Source organism: Molothrus ater, chromosome 26 (assembly GCF_012460135.2).
Source record: "Molothrus ater isolate BHLD 08-10-18 breed brown headed cowbird chromosome 26, BPBGC_Mater_1.1, whole genome shotgun sequence".
Taxonomy (NCBI): domain Eukaryota; kingdom Metazoa; phylum Chordata; class Aves; order Passeriformes; family Icteridae; genus Molothrus; species Molothrus ater.
Window position 1 is genome coordinate 2,293,528 of NC_050503.2, and position 25,349 is coordinate 2,318,876.

General features: G+C 58.0%; 1 protein-coding gene and 1 pseudogene across 1 annotated transcript; one reads left to right on the forward strand and one right to left on the reverse strand.

The window, feature by feature from the left end:
- Positions 1-1,483: 1,483 nt before the first annotated feature.
- On the forward strand, positions 1,484-8,198 carry LOC118697066 (zinc finger protein 414-like; annotated as a pseudogene).
- A 3,625-nt stretch (positions 8,199-11,823) lies between these two features.
- On the reverse strand, positions 11,824-19,155 carry LOC118697125 (acidic leucine-rich nuclear phosphoprotein 32 family member B-like). The gene is given in 8 exon segments (XM_036399633.2): positions 11,824-12,067; positions 13,707-13,761; positions 14,104-14,225; positions 14,539-14,670; positions 14,673-14,736; positions 15,678-15,800; positions 16,247-16,396; positions 19,005-19,155. Coding segments are annotated over 8 exon segments (789 nt in total). The 5' UTR covers positions 19,059-19,155; the 3' UTR covers positions 11,824-11,978.
- Between the last annotated feature and the right edge of the window lie 6,194 nt (positions 19,156-25,349).

The window sequence follows — 25,349 nt, forward strand, 5'->3', positions numbered from 1 at the left end:
TTTTCCCCATGTCCTGCAGGGATGGAGGATGGAGATGGAGCATCCCTTCCATCCAGGGCTGAATTTCCCCTCCTGGGCCATGAGCAGCCCCAGCCCTGCCCCAGATTCCCTTTTCCATGGCCAACCCCCCTCCATGGCTGGCTGATTCCATCCTGAGGCTGCTGATCTGAGAAAACAACAACAAAAAAGGCCCCACAACCCCCAGACAAAGGCAGGAGCCCAGGGGCAGCCACAGGAATAATCCCACGTGGATTTTTTCCCCCTCCCTGATTTATTTCCTGCTGGGCTGTGATCCCAGTGTGCTGGGTGCTGCAGGAGCAGCTGCTGAGCCAGGCTGAGCCCCTCTGGGCCAGAGCCCTCAGAGCCAAAAGCTGGGGAAATGCCTCTGGAGCAGATGTTAATGGGAAGGATGGGGTGGCCCAGCCAGCAGAGCTGATCCCCAGGGAGATCTCCCAAGGAGTTACTGAGCTCCTGGGAAGCATCTGCCAGTGCTCATTTCACAGCCCAGCACTGATATTATTGTTGTTATTATTGTCATTATTATCAATATCAGCATTATCACCAAGGAGTTACTGAGCTCCTGGAAGCATCACCCAGTGCTCACTGCACAGCCCCAGCACTGATATTATTGTTGTTATTGTTGTCATTATTATCAATATCAGCATTATTATAAATATTTTACTCTTTTAGCCTTTTTATTTTACCATTTTGTCCATATTTTCATCATTGCTTATTTTTTATTAGCATTAGTATCACCATTTTCTCTCTCACTCCAACATTAAGACACTACAGAGAAGTCTCCCAGACTGGGGGGTTTTCCAGATGATTTTCACTGGAATTCCAGTTTGGCTTATCCATATGGGAGCCTCATGCCAAGCCAATGTAATTTTGGGCAAGAACTGTCCCCATGTGCCCATCATCAACTCCCAGTCACTCAGTGGGACCTGCTGCTCCTCCTGGCTTGGAAAACCCTTTGGGATTTTGAGGGGAGCTCCCAGTGAGCCCCCCAGCCCTGGGAGCAGGAGCAGCTCCAGCAATCCCTGTGCCTTGCAGGGGATCCCCTTGGAGGAATCCCCCAGTTTGGGGGAAATTTTGGCTGCAGTTGCTGTGGGCTGGACACGAGCAGGAGCCTGGTGATGCCTGGGGGGATGTTTGGGGGCTTTGGGGACCATGCTGGGGTGGGAGAGGCAGGAAGGGACAATGACAGCTCTGGGATCAGCTCCGGGTGGGAGGGTCAGTCCCACAACCATGGAGCACCGAGGAGGAGGAGGGAAAAGAAGAAGAGGAGAGGAGAAGGGGAAGGGAAGGGAAAGGGAAGGGGAAGGAGAAGGAGAAGGAGAAGGAGAAGGAGAAGGAGAAGGAGAAGGAGAAGGAGAAGGAGAAGGAGAAGGAGAAGGAGAAGGAGAAGGAGGAAGAGGGAGTCACTGTGGCCCCGGGCTGGGCTCTGACCTCCCTCCTGCTCCCGGTGCAGCCCCCCCGGGAGGAGCCGCCCTGTCCCTGTCCCTGTGCCCGTGCCCAGCTCCGGCCAGGCCATGAAGACGGAGAAGGACGAGCCTGTGGCCACCTTCTCCCTGCGGGGGAAATTCGGCACGGAGGGGGCAGGTGAGTGCCCTCAGGGGGCAGGAGCAGGGGAAACCTTTGCTCCTGTGGCTGGGAGGTCCCTTTGGGTGAACTCCGCCCACGGGGATGTGCCCAGGTGTGCCAGGGCGTGCCTGGGTGCGCAGGTGGCATCACCCAGCGTGATCCAGCCACCATCAGGCTTCACCTGCACCAGCACAGCCCCTCCCAGCCCTCACATTCTGGGGGGCTCCGGCTCTCCAGCCAGACCCCCGGCCCCATTTCCCTGTCCTGAAGGGATGGGGAGGGCACAGGGGGGATTTGGCAGGGCAGAGGGATGGGGAGGGCAGAGGGGTGGGGAGGGCAGAGAGGGATGGTTTGGCAGGGGTGGTTTGGCAGGGCCAAGGCATGGAGAGGGCAGAGAGGGATGGTTTGGCAGGGCCAAAGGATGGGGAGGGCAAAGGGATTGTTTGGCAGAGCTGAGGGATGGAGAGGGCAGAGAGGGGTGGTTTGGCAGGTCCAAGGGATGAGGAGGGCAGAGGGGTGGCTTGGCAGAGCTGAGGGATGGGGAGAGCAGAGCTCTGGTTTGGCAGAGCCGAGGGATGGGAGAGCAGAGCTCTGGTTTGGCAGGGCCGAGGGATGGGGGAGAGCAGAGGGGTGGTGTGGCAGGGCCGAAGGATGGGGAGAGCAGAGGGATGGTGTGGCAGAGGGCCGAGGGATGGGGAGAGCAGAGCTCTGCTTTGCCAGGTCCGAGCCTCCCAGCCTCTCCCCGCAGGCTGCAGTGACCCAGCCCTGCCCGGTGCCCCGATGCCGGTGGCGGGCAGCGGAGGGACCCCCCCGGCCCGGAGCTGCGGCCGCTGAAGCGCAGACCTGTCCCAGGTGAGGCCAGCCCCGCCCCGGGGAGGGGACAGCGACATCCGGGGCAGGGACGAGACTGACGGATCTGTGTCCTTGCAGGGAAACACTACCAGTGCTCGAGTTACGGCTGCAAACTGGCCTTCCCCAGCATGCAGGAGCTGATGGACCACCTGAAGGTCCACTACAGACCCACGCAGTCCCTCGAGGGTAGGCCAGGACACGCCACGGGCCCTTTTTTGGCTGGGAGGGGGCAGAGCAGGGCTCAGAGTGAGGCAGGGCTGGTGGTGGGGGCAGCAGGGAGGTGCCGCAGCCTTTCTGGCCAGGCTGTCCCCCCTGGGCTGGTGCTGAATCTCTCCCCGAATTCCTCTCTGCAGGCAAAACCTTCCAGTGCCCCACCCTGGGCTGCAGCGAGACCTTCCCCAGCATGCAGGACCTGATGGCCCACATGAAGGTGCACTACAAACCCAACCGCTACTTCAAGTGAGTCCTGATGCTCCCTGTCCCCTCCTGTCCTCTCTGGGGACACCTGGCCAGCAGAGCTGATCCCCAGGGAGATCTCCCAAGGAGTTACTGAGCCCCTGGGGAAGCATCACCCAGTGCTCACTTCACCTCCCCAGCACTGATATTGTTGTTGTTATTATTGTCATTATTATCAATATCAGCATTATCACCAAGGAGTTACTGAGCTCCTGGGGAAGCATCACCCAGTGCTCACTTCACAGCCCCAGCACTGATATTATTGTTATTATTGTCATTATTATCAATATCAGCATTATCAGCATTATTATAAATATTTTTACTCTTTTAGCCTTTTTATTTTACCATTTTGTCCATATTTTCATCATTGCTTATTTTTTATTAGCATTATTATCACCATTTTTCTCTCACTCCAACATTAAGACACTACAGAGAAGTCTCCAGACTGAGGGGGTTTTCCAGATGATTTTCACTGGGAATTCCAGTTTGGCTTATCCATATGGGAGCCTCATGCCAAGCCAATGTAATTTTGGGCAAGAACTGTCCCCATGTGCCCATCATCAACTCCCAGTCACTCAGTGGGACCTGCTGCTCCTCCTGGCTTGGAAAACCCTTTGGGATTTTGAGGGGAGCTCCCAGTGAGCCCCCCAGCCCTGGGAGCAGGAGCAGCTCCAGCAATCCCTGTGCCTTGCAGGGATCCCCTTGGAGGATCCTTGGAGGAATTCCTCAGTTCCTCCAATTCCTGGGAAGAATTTCCCCCAGTTTTGGGCAGATTTTGGCTGCAGTTGCTGTGGGCTGGACACGAGCAGGATCCTGGTGATGCCTGGGGGGATGTTTGGGGGCTTTGGGGACCACCCTGGGGTGGGAGAGGCAGGAAGGGACAGTGACAGCTCTGGGACCAGCCCCGGGCTTATCCACATGGGAGCCTCGTGCCGAGCTGTGGTGGCGTTTGCAGGGGTCTGAGGATGAGGGAAGAGACGAGGATCTGACTCCATGTTTCAGAAGGCTTCATTTATTATTTTATGATATATATTATATTAAAACTATACTAAAAGAATAGAAGAAAGGATTTCATCAGAAGGCTTGCAAGGAATAGAAAAGGAATTATAACAAAGGCTTGTGACTGACCAAGACAGTCTGGACATTAATTTATTATTATTATTATTATTATTATTATTATTATTATTATTATTATTATTATTATTATTATTATTTATTATTAATCTAATTAATGATTGGCCATTAATTAGAAACAACTACATGAGACCAATCCCAGATGCACCTGTTGCATTCCACAGCAGCAGATAACCATTTTTTACATTTTGTTCCTGAGGCCTCTCAGCTTCTCAGGAGAAAAAATCCTAAGGAAAGGATTTTCCATAAAAGATGTCTGTGACACCGAGCCAATGTCATTTTGTGCAAGAACCATCCCCACATGCCCATCATCCCCTCCTGGTCACTCTCATGGCTCTTTTTGACCCCAGGTGTGAGAACTGCCTGCTGCGCTTCTGCACGCACCACTCGCTCTTCAAGCACCTGCATGTGATTGATTTACTAAAATTCCTAAATTTACTAAATTTAAATTAAAATTCTCTACCAATTTAAAATTTAACAACTATTACAAACTCTAAAATACAATTCAATGTTATAATACTTAATAATGATATAATTTAATATCTATTAATTAAGTATATAATCTACTTAATTCCTAAGTATTATCAATTTCTTTGATAGTTATTATTTTTATCAATTTCTTTGATATTATTATTATTATCAATTTCTTTAATAATCAATTTCTTTCTTGTCACTACATACATTATTTTTACTCTAATGTTTCCTCATAACAAAAAATATTAATATCAACAACTCATGTCATAAACATGGACCCCAACAGATCTCTGAGTTACACCAGGAGTAGCAACAACTTTGATTCTGCAAGCCCAGCTCAGGTCAGAGGGGTGCAGGACAATGTCTGTGACACAGAGCCAATGTCATTTTGGAGAAGAACCATCCCCACATGCCCATGCAATAACTAACTTACTGTTAGTTTTTGCTAGGTATACACATGCAAGTATCCACACTCCAGTGTAGATGCCCTGGACACCTCAATTGGGTAGATAGGAGTGGGTATCAGGCTCACCATGACCATAGCCCAAAATGCCTTGCAATTGCCACACCCCCATGGGTACTCAGCAGTAGTTACTGTTAAGCAATGAGTGTAAACTTGACTTAGCCATAGCAAATCTAGGGTTGGTAAATCCTGTGCCAGCCACCGCGGTCATAGAGGAGACCCAAATTAACTTTATAACAGCGTAAAGAGTGGTCACATGCTATCCAAGAGAATTATCCAAGCTAAGACTAAAAAGCAACTGAGCTGCCACAAGTCACTCTCACGGCTCTTTTTGACCCCAGGTGTGAGAACTGCCTGCACCTCTTCAAGCACCTGCATGTCTGCTCGGTGTCACATGTCTGTGACACTGAGCCAATGTCATTTTGTTCAGGAACCATCCCCAATGCCCATCATCGATTCCCAGTCACTCTCACTGCTCTTTTTGACTGCAGGTGTGAGAACTGCCTGCACCTCTTCAAGCACCTGCACATCTGCTCGGTGTCACATGTCTGTGGCACCAAGCCAATGTCATTTTGTGCAAGAACCATCCCCAATGCCCATCATCCCCTCCTGGTCACTCTCATGGCTCTCTCCCCACCCCAGGTGTGAGAACTGCCTGCTGCGCTTCCGCACGCACCGCTCGCTCTTCAAGCACCTGCACATCTGCTCGGTGTCACATGTCTGTGACACTGAGCCAATGTCATTTTGTTCAGGAACCGTCCCCACATGCCCATTATCGATTCCCAGTCACTCTCACAGCTCTCTCCCCACCCCAGGTGTGAGAACTGCCTGCTGCACTTCCGCATGCACCGCTCGCTCTTCAAGCACCTCACGTCTGCTCGGTGTCACAGACATGTCATGTTGTTCAAGAACCATCCCCACATGCCCATTATCCCCTCCTGGTCCCTCTCACGGCTCTTTTTGACCCCAGGTGTGAGAACTGCCTGCTGCGCTTCCGCACGCACCGCTCGCTCTTCAAGCACCTCCACGTCTGCTCGGACAGCGCCAGCGGCCCCGCGCCGCCCCCCCGGCCGGTGCTGCCCCCCCGCTCCCTCCAGCCCGGACAAGGAGCCCCCGGCCAAGCCCCCCGAGGCGCTGCCCAAGCCGCCGAGCGCGCTGCGGCCCCCGGAGAAGGAAGCGCCGGCGGCGGGCGCGGACTCAGCCCCGGCGGCGCTGCCCGGCTCGCTGGAGCCGCTGCTCCCGGGGCCCCGCACCCCTTCCCGCTGCTGGAGCCCGCCCTGTTCGGGCCCTCGTCCTTGACTCGCTTCTCGGGGCCAGCCCCGTCCTCGGTGCCGGGGCCGTTCCTGTCCTACGTGCCCCCCTCGCCCTACGGGCTGGCGCAGCCCCCGCTCAGCACCGCCTGCGGCCCTTCCTGCCGGGCCACGGCCCCCCCAGCGTCTCCAACGCCGTCTGGAAGAAAAGCCAAGGTGAGAGCACGGAGCCGTGCGGGACAAACCTTCTTCTGCTCCCGCCTTGACCAGCAGCAGCAGCTCCCCGAGCAGGACCAGAGGATCCGGCCCCTCCATCCCCTCCGGCCCGCCATCCCCCCCACCCCAAAAAAAAAGCCCCGTCCCGCCCGTGCCATCCCCTGTGTGATGTTCGATTGAGCAAAAGCACCGGAAAAACGCTTCCAAATTCTCCTCCAAATTGTCCCAACCAGCCCTGCTGCTCCCCGGCGTGCTGGGGGGGCCGGGCCAGGGCTGCCCTCCCACGAGTCCCCCCCCCCCAAGGGAGGGGAAGACCTAATGCTTGTCTCGGGCCTCGATTCCCTCCGCAGGTGTGAGTGTCAGCCCACTCCTCCCATGCTTTGGCTCAGGAGTGACTCCAGGTTAGTTTGGCACCTGCTGGGTGGGGGCTGCTTTCTGTCACTGGGGGGTTTGGGGGGCGGCGGGGGGGCGCAGGGGACGGGAGAGGCCCCAGGGGCACCGCGGTGCTCCCCGCAGGGCAGAGGGGGAGGGCGGGCTCCCTCCTTTCGGGAGCCCCGCGGACAGGGGATGCGGCTCCGAGGCAGGGGGGGGTTACCGGCTGCACCCCCCCAAAACCCCCCAGCCTGGCCCCGAGGGCAGAAGCAGCAGGAGGAGGAGCAGCAGCAGCAGCTCCAGTGCCCCCAGTGCCCCCAGAACCCGCCGTGCCCTGACCAGCCCGGCCCTTTGCTCCCAACATTCGGGGTTCTTCCCTTGGGAAGGGCTCCAGCCCCCACGGCCCCCGGCTCGGGGCGATCCCTGTGCTTCCCTGCCCGCCCGTCCTTGCAGGGCACTCCTCCGCCAGCCGCATCGTCTGGGAGCACACGCGGGGCCGCTACAGCTGCACGCAGTGCCCCTTCTCCACCGCCTCCCGCGACGAGATGACCCTGCACACCGAGGACCACCGCAAGAACCCCCCGGCGGGCGCCTGGAGGCAGAGATGGGTACGGGAGGGACCCTCCCCGGCTGCCGGGATGCCCCCGGGGGTGGCAGGGATAGGGCACATCCTGCTCCCTCTGGCCTGGCACAGCCTGGCCGGGTTCCAGTCCCTGCTTCCCCAACCTGCAGCAGTGCCCGGGAGGGGTTTGTGTGCCCTCCCAGTGCCCCCAGCCCCTGCAATGTCCTTGGAGGTCTCTGTGTGCCTCCCTGTGCCCCCAGCCCCTCAATGCCCCTGGGGGTGTCTCTGTGCCCTCTCTGCACCCCCCAAACCCTGCAATGCCCCTGGGCTCTGTGTGCCCTCCCAGTGCCCCCCAGCCCCTGCAATCCCCCTAGGGGTGTCTGTGTGCCCTCCCAGTGCCCTCCCAGTGCCCCCAGCCCCTCAGTGCCCCTGGGGTCTGTGTGCCCCCCAACCCCTGCAATGCCCCTGGGGGTCTCTGTGTGCCCTCCCAATGCCTCCCTGTGCCCCCAACCCCTGCAATGCCCCTGGGGGTCTCTGTGTGCCCTCCCTGTGCTCTCCCTGTGCCCCCAACCCCTGCAATGCCCCTGGGGGTCCGTGCCCCCCTCCCCACGAGGTGCTGACATTCTCTTCCCTCTCCCTGCAGATTTCGGGGTGGGGCTGGCCCCGTTCCACGCCAAGCTGCCGCCGGAGATGGAGAACTCCCTGTACTCCCAGCTCTGATGCCCTCGGCTCCCAAGGGACTCCTGCACCTCCCCTGAGCCGGGCAGGGGCACAGCACAGCCCTGAGCTGGGACAGGAGCAGCAGAGGGGCCGATGTTTCCCCTGGAATTTCCTCTCCCCTTGCTTTGTATTTTCGGGAGCTCTCCAGCAGCCGGAGCCGCTGTTTCTCCCTCCCCCTGAAAGGTTTTGTTGCTTCAGCCCCGGGGGCTCTGCAGGGAGCCCGGTAGGTTCTCAGGAGTTAGTGGACTTCTCTGGAATGAGATCTCAGAAAAATAAATGGGAATTGTACAGGAGTGGCAGCCGGGAGAGGCTCTGTCAGTCCCCGTGGGGCAGGGGGAGCGGGGCTGGCACTGAGGAGCCCCCAAAAAAAACCAAAGGAGGGGGACATGGGGACACAGGGGGTGTGAGACCGTGCTCCTGGGCTGGCACTGCCAGGGGCTGGCTTGGGAAGGAGAAAGGGGAGAGTCTGAGAAAGGGGAAGGAGTTGGGAAAGGGGAAAGAGTTTGGGAAGGGAGAAAGGGAAGAGTTTGGGAAGGGGAGAAAGTGAAGAGTTTGGGAAAGGGAGAAGGAGAAAGGGAAGAGTTTGGGAAAGGGGAAGGAGTTTGGGAAGGGGGGAAAGAGTTTGAGAAAGGGGAAAGAGGAGAGTTTAGGAAAGGGGAAAGGGAAGAATTCGTGAAGGGGAAAGGGAAGAGTTTGGGAAAGAGGAAAGGGGGGAGGTCTGAGGAAGGGGAAGGTCTGAGGAAGAGGAAGGGCCGCCCTGTGCTGCCCCTGCCCCCTGCCAGCCCATCCCAGATCACTCAGGGCTGCAGCCTCTGCCAGCTGCACCCCAACAACAGAGCAGGGTGGGACCCCCCGGCCCCGGGCAGCCCCCGTGCCTGTCCCAGCCCTGCCGCACACGGAGGGCACAGAATGGCACAGAAGAGCCACTGGGAGGGGCTCGGGCCCAGGTGCCAGCCTGGGGGGCTGCACCCCCCGTGGGAGCAGCCTGGGGCTCCCCCAGCCCCGCTCTGCCAGCCCAGCCCAGCGGAGTGAAAAGTTTGCTGCAAACTGGTTTGAGGGGAGGCGTGCTGGGACCTGCCGGTGCCCGCGGCTGGGAGCGAGGGCTGGGAGCGAGGGAAGAGCCGGCAGCCCCTGCTCTGCTCCCGACGAGGGGAGCCCTGCTCTGCTGCCAGCGCTGGGAGGGGCCACAAACACCGGCAGAGGCTCGGAAAGGCTCAGTGGCCACCTGGGCGGGGTGGGCATCCCCTCCTGCTGCTGCTGCCATCCCTTCCTCCTGCTGCTGCCATCCCCTCCTCCTGCTGCCATCCCTTCCTCCTTCCTCCTGCCATCCCTTCCTCCTGCTGCCATCCCTTCCTCCTTCCTCCTGCCATCCCTTCTTCCTCCTCCTTCCATCCCTTCCTTTCTCCTGCTCCCATCCCTTCATCCTGCTGCCATCCCTTTCTCCTGCCATCCCTTCTTCCTCCTGCTGCCATCCTTCCCTTCCCTTCCCTTCCCTTCCCTCCCTCCTTCCATCCCTTCCCTCCTGCTGCCATCCCTTCCTTTCTCCTGCCATTCTTTTCTTCCTCCTGCTGCCATCCTTTCCTCCTGCTGTCATTCATCCTTTCCTCCTCCTTCCATCCCTTCCTCTTCTTCCTCCTGCCACCCCTTCCTTCCTCCTGCTGCCATCCCCCACAGGATGAGCAGCACCTGGGATGCCCCGGGGCTCTCTCCTGCAGCCCCCCCTGAGCTGGCACCGTGCCCTCCCCAGTCCATCCCAGTCCCCTCAGGCCCTGATGGACACCCTGAAGTGTCCCTGAGCTGCTCAGAGCTGACAGTGACAGCTCATCAGAGCCATGGGGTCACAGAGCACCCCAAAGGGAGGGACCCCGAGGTCCCAAAGAGGGGCAGGGGGCACAGCTCAGCCCCCGTGCCCAGCTGGCACAGGTGAGTGCCCTGCTCCTCCAGGGCAGTGCCACCCCAAAGGCAGGAGGGAGACCCTTCCCAGGCTGTCCCAGGCCCCCCCAAAGGGCAGCACTGGCCCAGGGGGTGCTGCAGACCCCACAGCAAAGCCCCCACTCTGTCCCTGCCAGCCCAGGCTGAGCCCAACCCAGCCCTGCTGGGGACAGGGGACAGTCCCTGCTCCCAGCACAAACCCAAACCTGCCCCAGAGCCCCCACTCCGAGCATTCCTGGCTGGTCCCAAGGCAGAGGCAGCCAAGACAAGCTCCATAGCAATGGATTTTTAAAAACTGAAGTCTTTATTAAAGTTTTATCCAAATTTTGTAACAAAAGATACAAAAGGGCTGGAGATCCTTATTTCTGGGACTAGTCTGACCAATCAAAACCTGACAGTTACTAGGCTAATATAAAATCCATACAATCTGCTAAAAATGCAGGGAAAAAAAATTAGAAGTAACTGCTGCTCTGACTTTTTTTTTTCTTTTTTTTTTTAAATTCCTTAAAACATTTATAAGTTACTCAGTTTGCATTTTACAGGATTAGTTCTTCTCCGAATGGTCACAGCGACTGTACAATGCAAGAGACACCAGCAAAGCGAGGCAGGGAGGGGGGGATGTGCTGCTGAACACACCCCCAGGAGGGGAGGGGAGGGCTGGAGCCTCGGCCCCGGGGACACACGGAGCCCCCAGTGGGAATGCCACAAAGTGCCAGTGCTTGTCTGCACCCCCGGGCTGTCCCTCTGTCTGTCCCTCCCTCCCTCCCTTCTCCCCAGGGATGCGCTGGTTGGACGCCTCTGGGATGGCAGGGAAGGTGGCAATGGGGTTGGGAATGCTGCATGAACCTGCCTGGCTCCCCCAAATCTCCCTCCAGCCACCAAAGGGTGCCACCTCCACAGTGGGGACACGAGGCTGGAGCTCTGTTCCCTGCTGGGAACCCAGGAGGAGGAGGAGGAGGAAGAGGAGGATGCCCAGGCCAGGCTGGCACCAGGGGCCCGTGCAGAGGTGGCACTGGCTGGCAGAAGGACCCTGAGAATTTCCAGGCTAACACGGTCTGCAGGAGCATGGATCACAGTGATGGTGGTGGCTGCACAGGGCTGTGCAGAGTGAAATGAGGGCTGGAGGAGCAGTACCCCCTCACCTGCATTCCCTATCCCTTCCCAAAGCTGCTGCAGGGCTCCCACAGCACAGGCACAGCCACAGGAACCCCCCTCACCTGGGACAGCCCAAGGGATAGTTCTTGAGTGGCCAGTTCCAGTTTATAAAATAAAAATAGGAAAGCAAGTGCAGGGTTACTGCAAGGTGCATCGCAGAGGTACCAGGTCATGCAAGCAGCCCCTCCCTCCCTCCCTCCCCCAAAACCCCAGGCACCCCCATCCCCAGCACTAAAGCATCTTCAAGCATGTCCAGAGATCACATCACCATGATTTCAGATCTGAGACACCCTCAGGATCCTTGTGAGTCCACGCAGATGAACCAGATTTTGCACCCGAGGTGGCTCAAAAAGCGTCTTCAGAGCCCTGGGCTGAGGGCACGAGGGTGGCAAAGGCCTTCTGTGCTGGCAGGGTGACAGCTGGAGCTCTGGGTCCAGTGTGGCACAGCTGATTTGGGACACACAGATACCCTAAGGAGGAGATTTTTTTTTTCCTCTTTTTTTTTTGGCTTTTTTTTTTTGCTTTTTTTTTGCTTTTTTTTTTTTTTTTAAGCTGCTGCACAAACCACCGAACGGAGAAAAGCCTTTGGTCATGATAGTTGTGAGAAAAAAAAGTGAGCCTTGTATGGAAGATTCCCCTGAATGCCTACAGTATTCTAAATCTTAAAAAAATATATTGTGGACGCTGCAGCCATTACAAAGGGGGAGGAGGAGGAGTGGGAGACAGGGATTTACAGTCTCACACAGACACAACGGGGAGGTTAAGACAAGCACAGTCAGAGTCTGTAAAACTGATTGGCTCGCTGGCATCAGTCATCCTCATCATCCTCTTCGTCCTCTGCATCTTCCTCTCCTTCATCCTCTAGACTTCGTTTTCTCTTCTGCCCACACGGGTGGTCTGCAAAGAGAGGGGGGATTCACTCTCCAGCCCAGCCCAGGGACAGCAGCTGAGCTGGCAGGGGACAGCCTGGCACCATTTGGGAGCAGAACCATGGGACAGACTGGCACCATTTGGGAGCACATCCATGGGACAGACTGGCACCATTTGGGAGCAGATCCCCGGGACAGACTGGCACCATTTGGGAGCACATCCATGGGACAGACTGGCACCATTTGGGAGCAGGACCATGGGACAGACTGGCACCATTTGGGAGCAGATCCATGGGACAGACTGGCACCATTTGGGAGCAGATCCCCGGGACAGACTGGCACCATTTGGGAGCAGAACCATGGGACAGACTGGCACCATTTGGGAGCACATCCATGGGACAGACTGGCACCATTTGGGAGCAGATCCCCAGGACAGACTGGCACCATTTGGGAGCAGATCCATGGGACAGACTGGCACCATTTGGGAGCACATCCATGGGACAGACTGGCACCATTTGGGAGCAGAACCATGGGACAGACTGGCACCATTTGGGAGCAGATCCCCTGGACAGATTGGCACCATTTGGGAGCAGATCCAGCCTGCCCTGCCCCTCCTGCAAAAGCCTGGGCTCACATGAGACACCAACAACTTTCTCTGCCCTCCAAGCATCCTGTACAACAGCTGAAAATGGGATTTTTTTTTGTTGTTGTTGAGCACCCTCAAAACCACAGCATCTGCAGAAATCAGGGACTCCTAACCAAGCTCAGGCACTGTTGAGGCCTCAAATCCTGGGGCAGGTTTGGGACCCTCACTCCAAGGAGGACATTGAGAGGCTGGAGCATGTCCAGATAAAGGAATGGAGATGAGGAAGGGGCTGGAGCACCAGGAGAGGCTGAGGGAGCTGGGAAGGGGCTCAGCCTGGAGCAAAGGAGGTTCAGGGGGGCCCTTGTGGCTCTGCACAGCTCCTGACAGGAGGGGACAGCCAGTCTTGTCCCAGGTAACAAGGTAAGACAGGGTAAGAGGAAATGGCCTCAAGTTGCACCAGGTGAGGCTTAAATGGGATATTGGGAAAAATTCCTTCAAGGAGAAGGAGGTCAGGCATTGGCACAGGCTGCCCAGGAATCACCATCCCTGGAACTGCTCAAAAAAATGTGGATGTGGCACTTGGGGACAGGGGTCAGAGCTGAACATGGTGGTGTTGGACTCAGTATTAGAGGGATTTCCCAACTTTAACAATTCCATGATTCATCCAAGATTATTTGAATTCACACCAGCCACAATATTCTGCCAGCTTTCATCTGGGTGTTTGTTTGTACAGCCAGAGGAGCCTGGCCCCAAGCTCAGGTCTGAGAGGGGAATGTGCCCCCAAGAGATTCCCTCAGACCCTCCTGGGACAGAAGCCCTGCTCCTGCATGGCCCATCAGTTCCCAGAAGTGCTTTTCTGAGCAGCTGACCTCTCACATTTCCCAGAATTACCCAGCATGGCTGGAATTTCATCCCTTTCCCTCCCTGTGTGACCCTGGGTGATGATGACACTGCTCAGCACCAGCTCGGGCAAAAAAGCTGCAGCAACAACAGCACTGAGGCTGAGGAAGCTCCAAAAACACCAAATATTTGACTGTTGAAGGAGCTCTGCAAGAAATTGGATTGTTAGGACTCAACTCACCCTCTTCAGCTTCATCTTCTTCATCCTCCTCACCATCCTCCTCCTCATCTTCCTCCTGGAGTGAAAACAAGAGGGTTTGTAGCAAGAACCCCAATTCCCTGAGCACTAATCCCAGTCCTGCTCCCCTCTGAAGCCTGAGGGTGGCAGGAGAAGCTCTGGATCTCCAAGAGCTCCTCACATGCCAGGGATGGAGCTGCATGATCCATCACTCAGAGCCATGGAAGTGCCAGGCCAGGGCTGAACTGGAAACTCCCTGCAGTTTGTGGCTCTCAGCAGCCCAGAGGGCAGGGAGAAGCCAGAATGGATGGCAAACTCCTGAGATCTGCCCCCACAGAGGCTCCTGTGACACCTGGGTCACCACACAAGGGACACACGTGCGACCTGGTGACAGCCTCACCTCATCATCTACTCCATCCTCCTCCTCTTCACCTTCCAGATCATCGTCTTCATCTTCCTCGTCATCAATGACTTCTTCATCCAAATCATCTTCCTCCTCGTCATCCTCCTCTTCCTCACCTTCTACCAAAAAGGGGGAAGGAGGGAAGTGCCCCAGTTCCCAAACCCAGGCACCTCTCACCCCTCAGTGCTGTGTGAGCAGCAGGCAGGGGTCACAGAGGATGAGGAGGGACAGCACCAAGCCCTGTCACCTCCCAACAAGCCCTGTCACCTCCCAACATGTCCCACTCCCTCCCAGGAGTGGGCTGGGGGAGGAAGAAAGGGTAAAGACCCACAGAGCCCCTCCTGCAGTGCCAACCCCACTGCTGGAACCCACCCTAAAGTGCAAAAGGGGTCGTTACCAAGCAGGAAAACCAGGAGGAGAAAAAACCCTCACCTTCCCCATTCTCATAATCATCTTCCAGTGCATCCCCATCTGCTTCAGGGTCTGAGTCAGGGGCTTCCTGCTCATCAGCATCAAAGCCATCCAGGTAGGTGAGCTGGGGCAGGAGGGCGAACACGCTCTCCGGTAGTTGATGAGCATCGTCACCTCACAGTTGAACAGGTCCAGACTGTGGAGGTTTGGCAACTTTTTCTGCAAAAAATCCATTTGTTAAGGTTATTTACAGTGCTGTCTGAAGATCAAGAAGGCAAGGAAGGGTGGTTGGGGCACTGCCCAGGTCCAGCACAGAGTGGTTCTGCCACAAATGCTCCTCAGATGGAGAGGAGTCATTGCTCCTCTCACTGTTGGCACAAGAAATTTCTGTCCAGCTCCTCTGTCCTGGCTTCCCTTTCTGGAACAAACTCTCTGTGTATTTGCAAATCTTTCTTGCTTCTGAGCAGGCCCAGCAAGCTCAGGAGCAGCTGAGCTGGACTCATCCTGCTCAAAAGATCAGGCAGAGCTCAGGGAGAGCTGCAGCCTGGGTGCCCTTGGCACAGCCCAGCTCAGGCTGTCACAGCGGGCACCATGCCAAGGAAAGGAGGAGCAAAACAATCCCAAATTCCTTCTGGAGGGAATGGATGGACAAAACAGCCAGTGAGACACATGCCCTGTGTCAGACCTGTCCCTCACAGCATTCCTGGGGCAGCTCAGGTGGAGCCTCAGAGGCCTTTTCCAGCCTCGCTGACCACTGTGGGAATGGGAATGGGAGCCCTGCAGTGCTGGCACAGCAGAACCTTCAGGCTGATGGGACAGATGCCCTCAGTGCTGTCCAGTTACCTCATTCCATGACACCCCAGGTGCCACCTACCTCCAACTGCCTCCGACCCTTTCCCGGTCCCTTCTCAGCTGGGCACTGAGCATCCACAGTTTTACTCATCCAGCCCCATTTCACGCTTCTTTTAGCAACTGGCTGCTGCTTTTCCAGACTGAGGAGCCATTAACTACTGGCCCAGCCTCAAACTGGGATCAAATCTGTTCCCATCAGAACCACGAAGTGCTGTTGGAACAGTGACCAAGACGTTGGATTCCTGCTGCACAGACCCAATCCCCAAAGGAAAAGCCATCCCTGGGATTCCAGCACAGCCTCCACTCACCAAGGGCTCCAGGGTATTGATGTCTTTGATCTTGTTGCCACTTAGGTTCAAGTGTGTCAGGTTGGGAGTTTTCTCTGCTAGAACTTCAAGGCCACCAGAAATCCTATTATCACTCAGCTCCAGCTGAAGGGAGGGAATATCACATGGTCACCAAGTGTTTCAGCTCGTGATACAGGGAAGGAAATTGCACTGAGAACTGGGCTACAACGAGCACCCAAATTTCAGCTCACAGAGCAGCAGGTCAAGTTTGCCCTTAAAAACCCTTTCCTGCAGGGGCACAGCTCTGCCAGCCACCCCCATGCTGGTAAGTGCTCCAAAATCCAAAATATTTATGGTGTCATGAACGTTCTGACAGCAGCCCAAGAGCAGAAAAGCAAGACGGGAAGGGCACTAAACACCTGAAGAGCTCAGAAGGGTTTTGTTGCATGTTAAAACCGACCCCTCTCACTTGCTCAGCACACAAGGAGCAAAATTCAAGATATTTGCTGGCAAATACAGAAAAACCAACAGCCACCAGGGGCAGCACAAGGCCAAGGGCTGCTGGAGATGGCAGCAGAGTCCTGACTCACCTTCCGGAGCTTGTTGAGTTTGGGGAGGTTGGACACAGACAGCAGGTTGATGTTGATCATGCTGAGGAACTCCAGGTTCTCAAAGTCTGAGGAGAGGCCGACCACCTTGCCATCCTCTGAGCGACAGTTGTCCAGGACCAGCTCCTTCACCTGCACAGGGACACCCAGAGCTGGCACCAGAGCTGCCACCGTCCCCCTGGCCTCGAGGTGACATCGCCAACACACCCAGAGCACTGAACCTCCAGGTCCTCCTCACTCAAACTGAGGACCTTAAAACCAAACAACTTTTGGTGACAGTCCCTCACCGTGGTTGGGGTTTCAGCCTCTAAGCACAAGCCACCAACACACTGCTGCTGTCCCCACCAAGTCCCCACCTCCAGGGGTTTGGAACCACGAGGTCACATCCCAAAGCTCCCTGCGCATCAATAAAGCTTTCAGAGTCAGCTTCAGGCTCTGCTAACGAGGGGCCAAACGAGGTCAGCTGGGTTTGTCCCCTCCCACTTTGTCCCCCCACACCCCTGGGGTGCCAGGAAACCCGTCCCCACAGGACTGACCTCGCTGTGACAGTGACAGTGAGGTGACACAGGTGCCTGGGCAGGGCTCAGCACACGAGCCCAGCCTCAGGCTGGTGACACAAGACCACTGATGGCACCAAACATTGTGCCCAGCATGGATTCCACATCCAGGAGCCTCCAGGAGGTTCAGCACACGAAGGAATCAACCCCCCCATGCCACCAGGACCACCAAGCACCAGCACAGAACTGTCCTGGAGGGAAACACCCCTGTCTCCCCAGATGCAGCCCCAGCTCTCACAAACCACTCCCAAAACCTGCTTTCACCCCACACATTCTTGACAGCAAGATGCAAAAATGAGCCTTGGCCAGAAGGCTTGTGGCGCTCTCCAAATCCCTCCTTCGCAGCGCTCCCATTTTCCCTCTCCTGCTCACACCAGCCAGCTCCCAGAGTCATTTTAAACACTCTGCCTTCCCAGAGAGAGAGCCTGGGGCTGAGGGCCATCTCTGCCACCTGCACAGCACAAGCTCAGAATGAATTATCACCTCAAACTCCTCAAGTGGCATCGCTGCTCGGGGGTTTGAGGTGAGGCTCTCCGAAGTTTTGGAGCAGAGTTTGTTTTGCTCCCCAACACGTCAGAAAACTGATGTGCCCCAACCAAAGTGGGACTGTCACTGCGGTGAGGGGAAAGGTGGCAAAGGCCAGGCCTGGGTGGCTGCTGCTGTGAGGTGTAGGCACAGAGGTGAGCCTGAACTCCAGCAGGTCATCATGGAATTCCGGAATGGTTTGGGTTGGAGGGGACATCAAAGCCCATCCAGTGCCATGGCAGGGACACCTTCCACTGTCCCAGGCTGCTCCAAGCCCTGTCCAGCCTGGCCTTGGGCACTGCCAGGGATCCAGGGGCAGCCCCAGCAGAGCCTAACCCAGCCAAGCCCAGCTTTACCCCAGGCCGGGCCCTTTCTGAGGTCCCAGGACACTCAGCAGGTCCCGGGACACGCAGGGACACCCAGCCCTGACCCCGCTGGCTCTGCAGATCCTGGCGCCCGCAGCTCCTCCTGCTCAGCCGTTCTGCTCCTGCAAATCCCCTGGCCCTGCACGGAGCCGCTTTAATCTCCACCCAAAGCCCCGCTCGCCGCCCGTTCCCCCCCGTGCTCGGTGCCACGGCACCACCGAGTGTCCCCGGGGCCAGGGAGGGACCGGGCACGGCCCGGCGGAGCGGCCCGGGAAAAGGGGAGATCCAGGGAAAAGAGAGCGGGGAGAGCCGGGGAAAAGGGAGAGCCGGGGAACAGGGAATGGGGAGATCCAGGGGAAAAGGAGATACGGGGAAAATGAGAGATCCAGGGGAAAAGAGACCGGGGAGATCCGGGGAAAAGGGGAGATCCAGGGAACAGGGAATGGGGAGATCCAGGGAAAAGGGAGAGCCGGGGAAAAGGAGAGATCCAGGGGAACAAGGAGATCCAGGGGAAAAGGAGAGATCCAGGGGAAAGGGGAACGGGGAGATCCGAGGAACAGGGAACGGGGAGATCCGGGGAAAAGAGAGCGGGGAGATCAAGGGAAAAGTGAGGGGGGAGACCGGGGGAAAAGGGGAGATCCGAGGAAAGGGGAGATCAGGGGAGACCCGAGGAAAAGGGAAGATCCGTGAAGGGGCGGCCGGACGAGACCCGGGGATGAGGCGGCCCCGGGAATGAGGCGGCCCCGGGGCGGGTGCGGAGCGCTGGGCCCGGCCCCGCGGCCGCCAGCGGAGGGGAACGGGCGGCCCCGGCGGCACCCAAAGGTTCATCCCCGCAGCCCCCGAGCCCTTCGCCGGGCGGAGGAGCCCGCGGGAGCCGCTCCGGGCCCGGCGGGGCCCCGCTAACATGGCCGAGCCGCCATGGCCGCGCGGGGCCGCCCCGTTCCCCGGGCCCGCTGGCTGCGGCGCGGCGGGGCCCGGCCCTGCCCGCTGCCCGTCCTGCTGCTCCCCGCTGCCCCCTCCGCGGGCCGGGCCGGGCCCCGCCACCGCCACCGCCGCCTCCAGCGCGGCCCCGGTGCGGGCGGGCCCCGCCGCGCACGTGCGCGCCGCCATGCCGGGGCTGCGGGCCCGGCGGGAGCGCTCCCGCCACAACCGCCCCGTCCCCACCCCGCCAAACCCGCCCGGTCCCCGCCGTGCGGGACCCCCGCGGGCCGCTCCGCCACCGCCAACCTTCCCCCTGCCGCCAACCCCTCATCCCGCCCGCAGCACGTGCCGCCCCGCGCTCCCCCGCCGCACCTCGCTCGGCTTCTTGTTGCGCAGCTCCAGCGTCAAGCGCTTCTCCATCTCCATGCTCCCGCCGCTCCGCTCCGCCGAGCCCGAGCCGCGCTTGCGCTCCCGGTGCCGCTCCCGGTGCCGCCGTTCCCGGTGCCGCCGCTCCCGGCCCCGCCGCGCTCCCGCTCCCGCCCCCGCCCGCGCGCGCGCCGCCGCCGCCCGGCGCAGGAAGAGGCGCCAACGGCAACAAAGGCGCGCGCGCCGCGGCCCTGCGACAGCGCCCCCTGCCGGCAGCGCCCCGCACATACACACAGACCGTCCCCAAGGACCCGGGTTCGAGTCCCGGCTCCGCACGGAGCCGGCCCCGAGGGCTCACCGGGCGCTGCCCACCGGCTCACCGCGTTCCGCAGGCATGTTCGTGTCCCCAGGCACCGCTGCCAGCTGCAGTGGCACGTTCCGGTCCTCAGGTGCCGCGTTCCAGTCTTCAGCAGAGTGTTCCAGTCTCCGGAGCTACATTCATATCCTCAGGCAATGTGTTCCGGTCTCCAGTGCTGTGTTCCCATCATCAAGAACCAGGATTCCTTCTCCAGAGCCACATTCCCATTCCCAGATACCATGGTTCCATCTCCAGGGTCATGGTTCCATCTCCAGAGCCGTGTTCCCATCCTCAAGCACTGCATTCCCATCCCCAGGCGTTGTGTTCCAATCTCCAGAGCCACATTCCCATTCCCAGAAACCATGGTTCCATCTCCAGAGCATGTTCCCATCTTCAGGAACCAGGATTCCTTCTCCAGAGCCACATTCCCATTCCCAGATTCTATGTTCCCATCTCAAGATACCATGGTTCCATCTCCAGAGCCATGTTCCCATCCTCAAGCACCGTGCTACCATCCCCAGGCATTGTGTTCCAATCTCCAGAGCCACATTCCCATTCCCAGATTCCGTGGTTCCATCTCCAGATACCATGTTCCTGTCATCAAGAACCAGGATTCTTTCTCCAGAGCCACATTCCCATTCCCAGATTCCATGGTTCCTTCTCCAGAGCCATGGTTCCATCTCCAGAGCCACGTTCCCATCCTCAAGCACTGTGTCCCCATTCCCAGGCGTGGTGTTTCCAGTCTCCAGAGCCACATTCCCACCTCCAGGCACCATGTCCCAGTCCCCAGGGGCTGTTCCCACCCCCAGGCACCACAATCCCTTCTCCAGCTCCTGCTCCCACCCCCAGGTGCCTCTGGCAACTTCCTGGGGTGACCCAGCTGGGGGTTGGGTTCTTCTCCTGAGTCCAAGGCACAAGAGGAAAGGCCTCAAGCTGCTCCAGGGGAGGTTTGGAGTGGAGATCAGGAGAAATTCCTTAAATTCCTTCACAGGAAGGGGGGTCAGGCCCTGGCACAGCTGCCCAGGGCAGGGCTGGGGTCACCATCCCTGGGGCGGTCAAGCCACACGTGGATGTGGCACTTGGGGACGTGGGTTAGTGGTGGCCTTGGCAGTGTGGGGTCATGGTTGGACTCGATCATCCCAGAGGGCTTTTCCAACCTCAGCAATTCTCTGATTCCATTTTCCTGTCCTCAGTGCCACTTTTCTGTCCCCAGTGCCATGTTCTTGTCCCCACTGCCATATTCCCATTCCTAGGGCCACTTTCCCATCCCCAGTGCCATGTTCCTGTCCCCAGTGCCACTTTTCTGTCCCCAATGCCACATTCCCATCTCCAGGGCCATGTTCTCATTCCTAGGGCCACCTTCCTGTCCCCAGTGTCACTTTCCCATCCCCAGGGCCATGTTTCTGTCCTCAGTGCCACTTTGGTGTCCCCAGTGCCACATTCCCACCCCCAGGGCCATTTTCCCATCCCCAGTGCCATGTTCCTGTCCCCAGTGCCACGTTCCCATTCCTAGGGCCACATTCCTGTCCCCAGTGCCACTTTGTCCCCACTGCCATGTTCTTGTCCCCTGCCACATTCCCATCCCCAGAGCCATGTTCCTGTCCCCAGTGCCACATTCCCATTCCTAGGGCCACATTCCTGTCCCTAGTGCCATGTTCCTGTCCCCATTGCCACCTTCCTGTCCCCCTTCCGGGCCCCTGTCCCCGTCCCTGTCGCTGTCCCAGCCCCTCCCTGCCCGCGGGCAGGGCTGATAAGGGCAGGGTGTGTGTCGGGCTCTGGCTGCAGGAAGGACGAGATAACAGCGGGACCTCCCTCCCTGTTTGTCCCTTCCCTGTGTGACAGGGCCACTCGGAGCCCTGCTGTCCCTCCTGGAACGCTGCTGGCCTCACAGGGACAGGGCAGGCAGGGCTGTCACTGCCCCTGGCCCAGGAGGTGACCTCAGCCCCGCTGTCCCTCCAGGGGGTGACAGAGCTGGTGGGACCCCTCTGCAGGGCTGGGGAAGGTCCCCACTGATGGCACAGAGCCACCAGTGCCAGGGACCCCACATTCCTGCAGAATTTGGGCGCTGCTGCCTGTCCCTGCACCCCAAGTCGCTGAGAAAGGAGCCAGGGAAATGTTTCTGATCCAAGTAAACAGGAACACGAGGGCTCCCAGGCCAGGCCCCACTGTCCCTCATTGTCCCCTCTGGCACAGGGCCACCAGCCTGCCTTGTAGGGCAGGAAATGGCTTTGTGGGCCACCAGCCTGCTGTCACTGGGAGGAGCAAAACGTCCAGCACAGGGGCTCAGCTCCAAAGGGACCAAACCCAGGCTTTGTCAGAGCTGATAAGGGCTATCTGCCCTGAAAGAGGAGAAAAATCGCCTTGAACGCATTTTTGGCACCTCTGTGACTGCTCTGGCTGAGCACAGCTCGGGTTCTCCAGCCAGAGAGAGGCACCGAGGCAGCTCCCCCTCCTTGGGGGCCCTAAGGAGACCCCAAACCCACCCAGGTCTGGGGCTGTGTGGGGCTGGGCAGAGGGGATGGAGGAGATTTGGGGTGGATGGAGGATGGATGGATGATGGATGGATGGATGGATGGATGGATGGATGGATGGATGGATGGATGGATGGATGGATGGATGGATGATGGATGGATGGATGGATGGATGGATGATGGATGGGATCATCTTTGGGATGGATGGATGGATGGATGGATGGGATGAGTTTTGGGGATGGGATGAGTTTTGGGGGCACTGAAGGAGCAGGAGAGCAGCCCAAGCCTGGAATCAGGACAAGCTCTGAGTGTCCTGCCCAGCTCAGTCACACCTCGAGGGAATGAAAGGATTTGAAAGGGAATGGGGGTGGAACCATGGAAATTTTTAGTTTGGAAAGGAGCTTTAAGACCAACGAGTCTAACGGTGAGGCCAAGGCCAGGCTGGACAGGGCTTGGAGCAGTTTGGGACAGTGGAAGGTGTCCCTGCCATGGCAGGGGTGGCACTTTAAAGTCCCTCCCGTCCCAAACCATTCATTGATGTGACGATTCTACAACCATCGAGCCCGGCCACAATGGGTGGCTCGGGGTGATCCCAGGCTCCTCCGACCCTTTAGGGCTCCATCCTGGGGGAAAGGCAGGTCCAGCACCCGAGCTGTCCCCGGCCCCGAGCCCCGAGCCCCGCAGCAGCGCAGGCGGGAGATGCTCGGAGCCATCCCCGCTCGCTGATCTGCATTTGTTTGAAGGTTCTTTCATGTCCCCTTTGAGGCTCGTTTCCTGTCCTTTGTAGCGAACAATGGCCTGTCCCCCCCTCCCCGGGCCGGGGTGGCTTTATCTCCCCTCCCCTGGACCGCGCTCCCTCGGGAGCTGAGCTTTTCTCTTTGCCTTCCAATAAAACCCCGGCTCTGCTTCCCCCGTGTTGGGGAAGATGAAACAGGAAAGCCGTATAAATATGATTGTCTGGCAAAAGATTTTGAGAATATAGAAACTATAAGCGAGATTGAAATGAAAGCAAGCTTTGAGATCCCTCAGTCACTGAACAACGGGAAAACAATGGCATGGCCAGCTGAAGGTGATCCCCTTTTGATGGAACAACACCCTCTGCTTGCAGACAGCTCCAAGGGTCCGAGCAGACCCTGCCAGCTTGGCAGAAGGGGCCCAAAGAGGAGTTTTTAGGGTTTAAAATGTAACACAGGATGGTAATGTAATGATTCTTATAGGCTGTATGGAAATGCTATAGGATTTGTACATTGTACTAGATTGGTTAGTGAGAATTAGAATATTCAACACAGAAGATGATTTATTGTATTGTAACGGGAACTTTGCTCTCTTGCCTTTTACTCTCTCACCCTCTCATCCTCTCTGCCCCTCTCTTCTCTCAGTCCTGCTCTGAGCTGTGCCTGGCAGCTCCCAGCAGGGCCCTGCACCCAGGCCCTTTGCAATAAACCCCAAGTTCCACGACCAGAAGAAGATTTAATGTATTGTAACAGGAATCTCATCCTCTTTTACTCTCTCTTTTCCTTCTTTACTCTTCCTACTCATCTCTTTACCAGCTCTTGCCTTCTCTCAGGCCTGCTCCAAGTTGTGGCTGCAGCTCCCAGCAGGGCCCTGCACCCCGGCCCTTTGCAATGAATGCAATTTCCATGACCTGGCTGCAGAGATCTCTCATCTCCGTCCATCCCCACCGTTCACCCCCGATGCTCCCACACCCCCGGATGGGTTTTAAAGCTGCAGCTCGCAGGGGATGTCTGGGAGATGCATTTGCAGGGATCTCGGTTCTCTGTGCTCAGGCAGATTAACCCAAGCCGGTAATTTACTGCAGTGACAGCGCTGCCAGGCTGGACTGGAACTGCTGACAGGGGTTGAAATTCAGGTCTGCAGCTTTTCAGGCAAGCTGGAGCACAGATGCTGGGGAAAAAAAAAAACGTATTATCTGTCTGTTATACAACACAACATCACCGGGCTGTGTTTTATACGGAGTTTAACTGCTTCACTCCTGGCCCGGTGGCTCCTCAGAGTCCCTGGGGAGCCCTGGCTGTGCCACAAGGAGCTGCCCAGCACAGCTCTCCTGTGCTAAAATCAGCCACAAGGATCCCCCAGGGGTCCTGTGTCCTTCAGGAGAGCTGGGGGTGCTCACCTGGACAAGAGGAGGCTCCAGGGACACCTCCGAGCCCCTGGCAGGGCCTGAAGGGGCTCCAGGAGAGCTGCAGAGGGACTGGGGACAAGGCCTGCAGGGACAGGAGCCAGGCAATGGCTCCCAGTGCCAGAGGGCAGGGCTGGATGGGATCTTGGCAATCAGGAATTGTTCCCTGGCAGGGTGGGCAGGCCCTGGCACAGGGTGCCCAGAGCAGCTGGGGCTGCCCCTGCATCCCTGGCAGTGCCCAAGGCCAGGCTGGACAGGGCTGGGAGCAGCCTGGGACAGTGGGAGGTGTCCCTGCCATGGCAGGGGTGGAATGGGATTGTCCTGTACCTGGATTTTCCGGTACCCCAATCCCTCTCCCATACCCCAATCCCCTTTCCCATACCCCAATCCCCTTTCCCTGTACCCAAATCCCATTTCCTGTACCCCAATCCCTTCTCCCATATCCCAATCCCTTTCCCGTACCCCAATCCCGTTTCCCGTACCCCAACCCCCAATTCACGTACCCCAATCCCTTCTCCTGTACCCCAATTCCCTTTCCCGTACCCCAAAACAATTTCCCGTACCCCAATCCCTTTCCCCATACTCCAATCCCTTTTCCCTGCACCCCAATCCCGTTTCCCGCTCTCCGCCTGCACCGCGGCCCCGTCACCCGCAGGGGGCAGCACCAGCCCGGCCATGGAGGGGCCCCGGGCCCTGGGGGGGTCCCGGGGATCCCGGGGGTCCCGGGGGAATTGGGGTGCGGGAATTGGGGTGCGGGAATTGGGGTGCGGGAATTGGGGTGCAGGAGGGGTCTGAGCACGGGTGGTCCCGACCCAAGGGAAACTAAAACCCCCCCCCCAGGACCCCTCAAAATCCCATCAGGACCCCCAAAATCCTCTCAGGACACCCCAAAACTCCATCAGGATCCCCTAAAATCCGTCCAAACCCACCCAGGCACCCCCAAACTCCCCAGCACTGACGTGTGCCCAGCGGGCAGCGCCAGCCTCCCCAAAGGTGGCATCCAGCACTGGGCACTGCTGTGACATGGGAGGGTCCTGGAGATGCACCTGGGACAGGTGGGACAAGTGGGGACAAGTGGGGACAAGTGGGGACAGGTGGGACAGGTGGGACAGGTGGGGACAGGTGGGGACAGGTGGGGACAGGTGGGACAGGTGGAGGACAGGGCAGACAAGTGAGGGACAGGTGGGACAGGTGAAATAAGTGGGACAGATGGAGACAGTTGGGGACTGCCAGTGTGGGATGTGCAACCTTCAGGTGCCTTTTTGTGACTCAGGACGAGGCGGAGGCGCCCCAAGGGTTTGGGTGGCACCAGTGTCCCCAAACAGGAGCTGTAGAGTCCAACCATTAACCCAGCACCACCACGGTCACCACCAGGCCCTGTC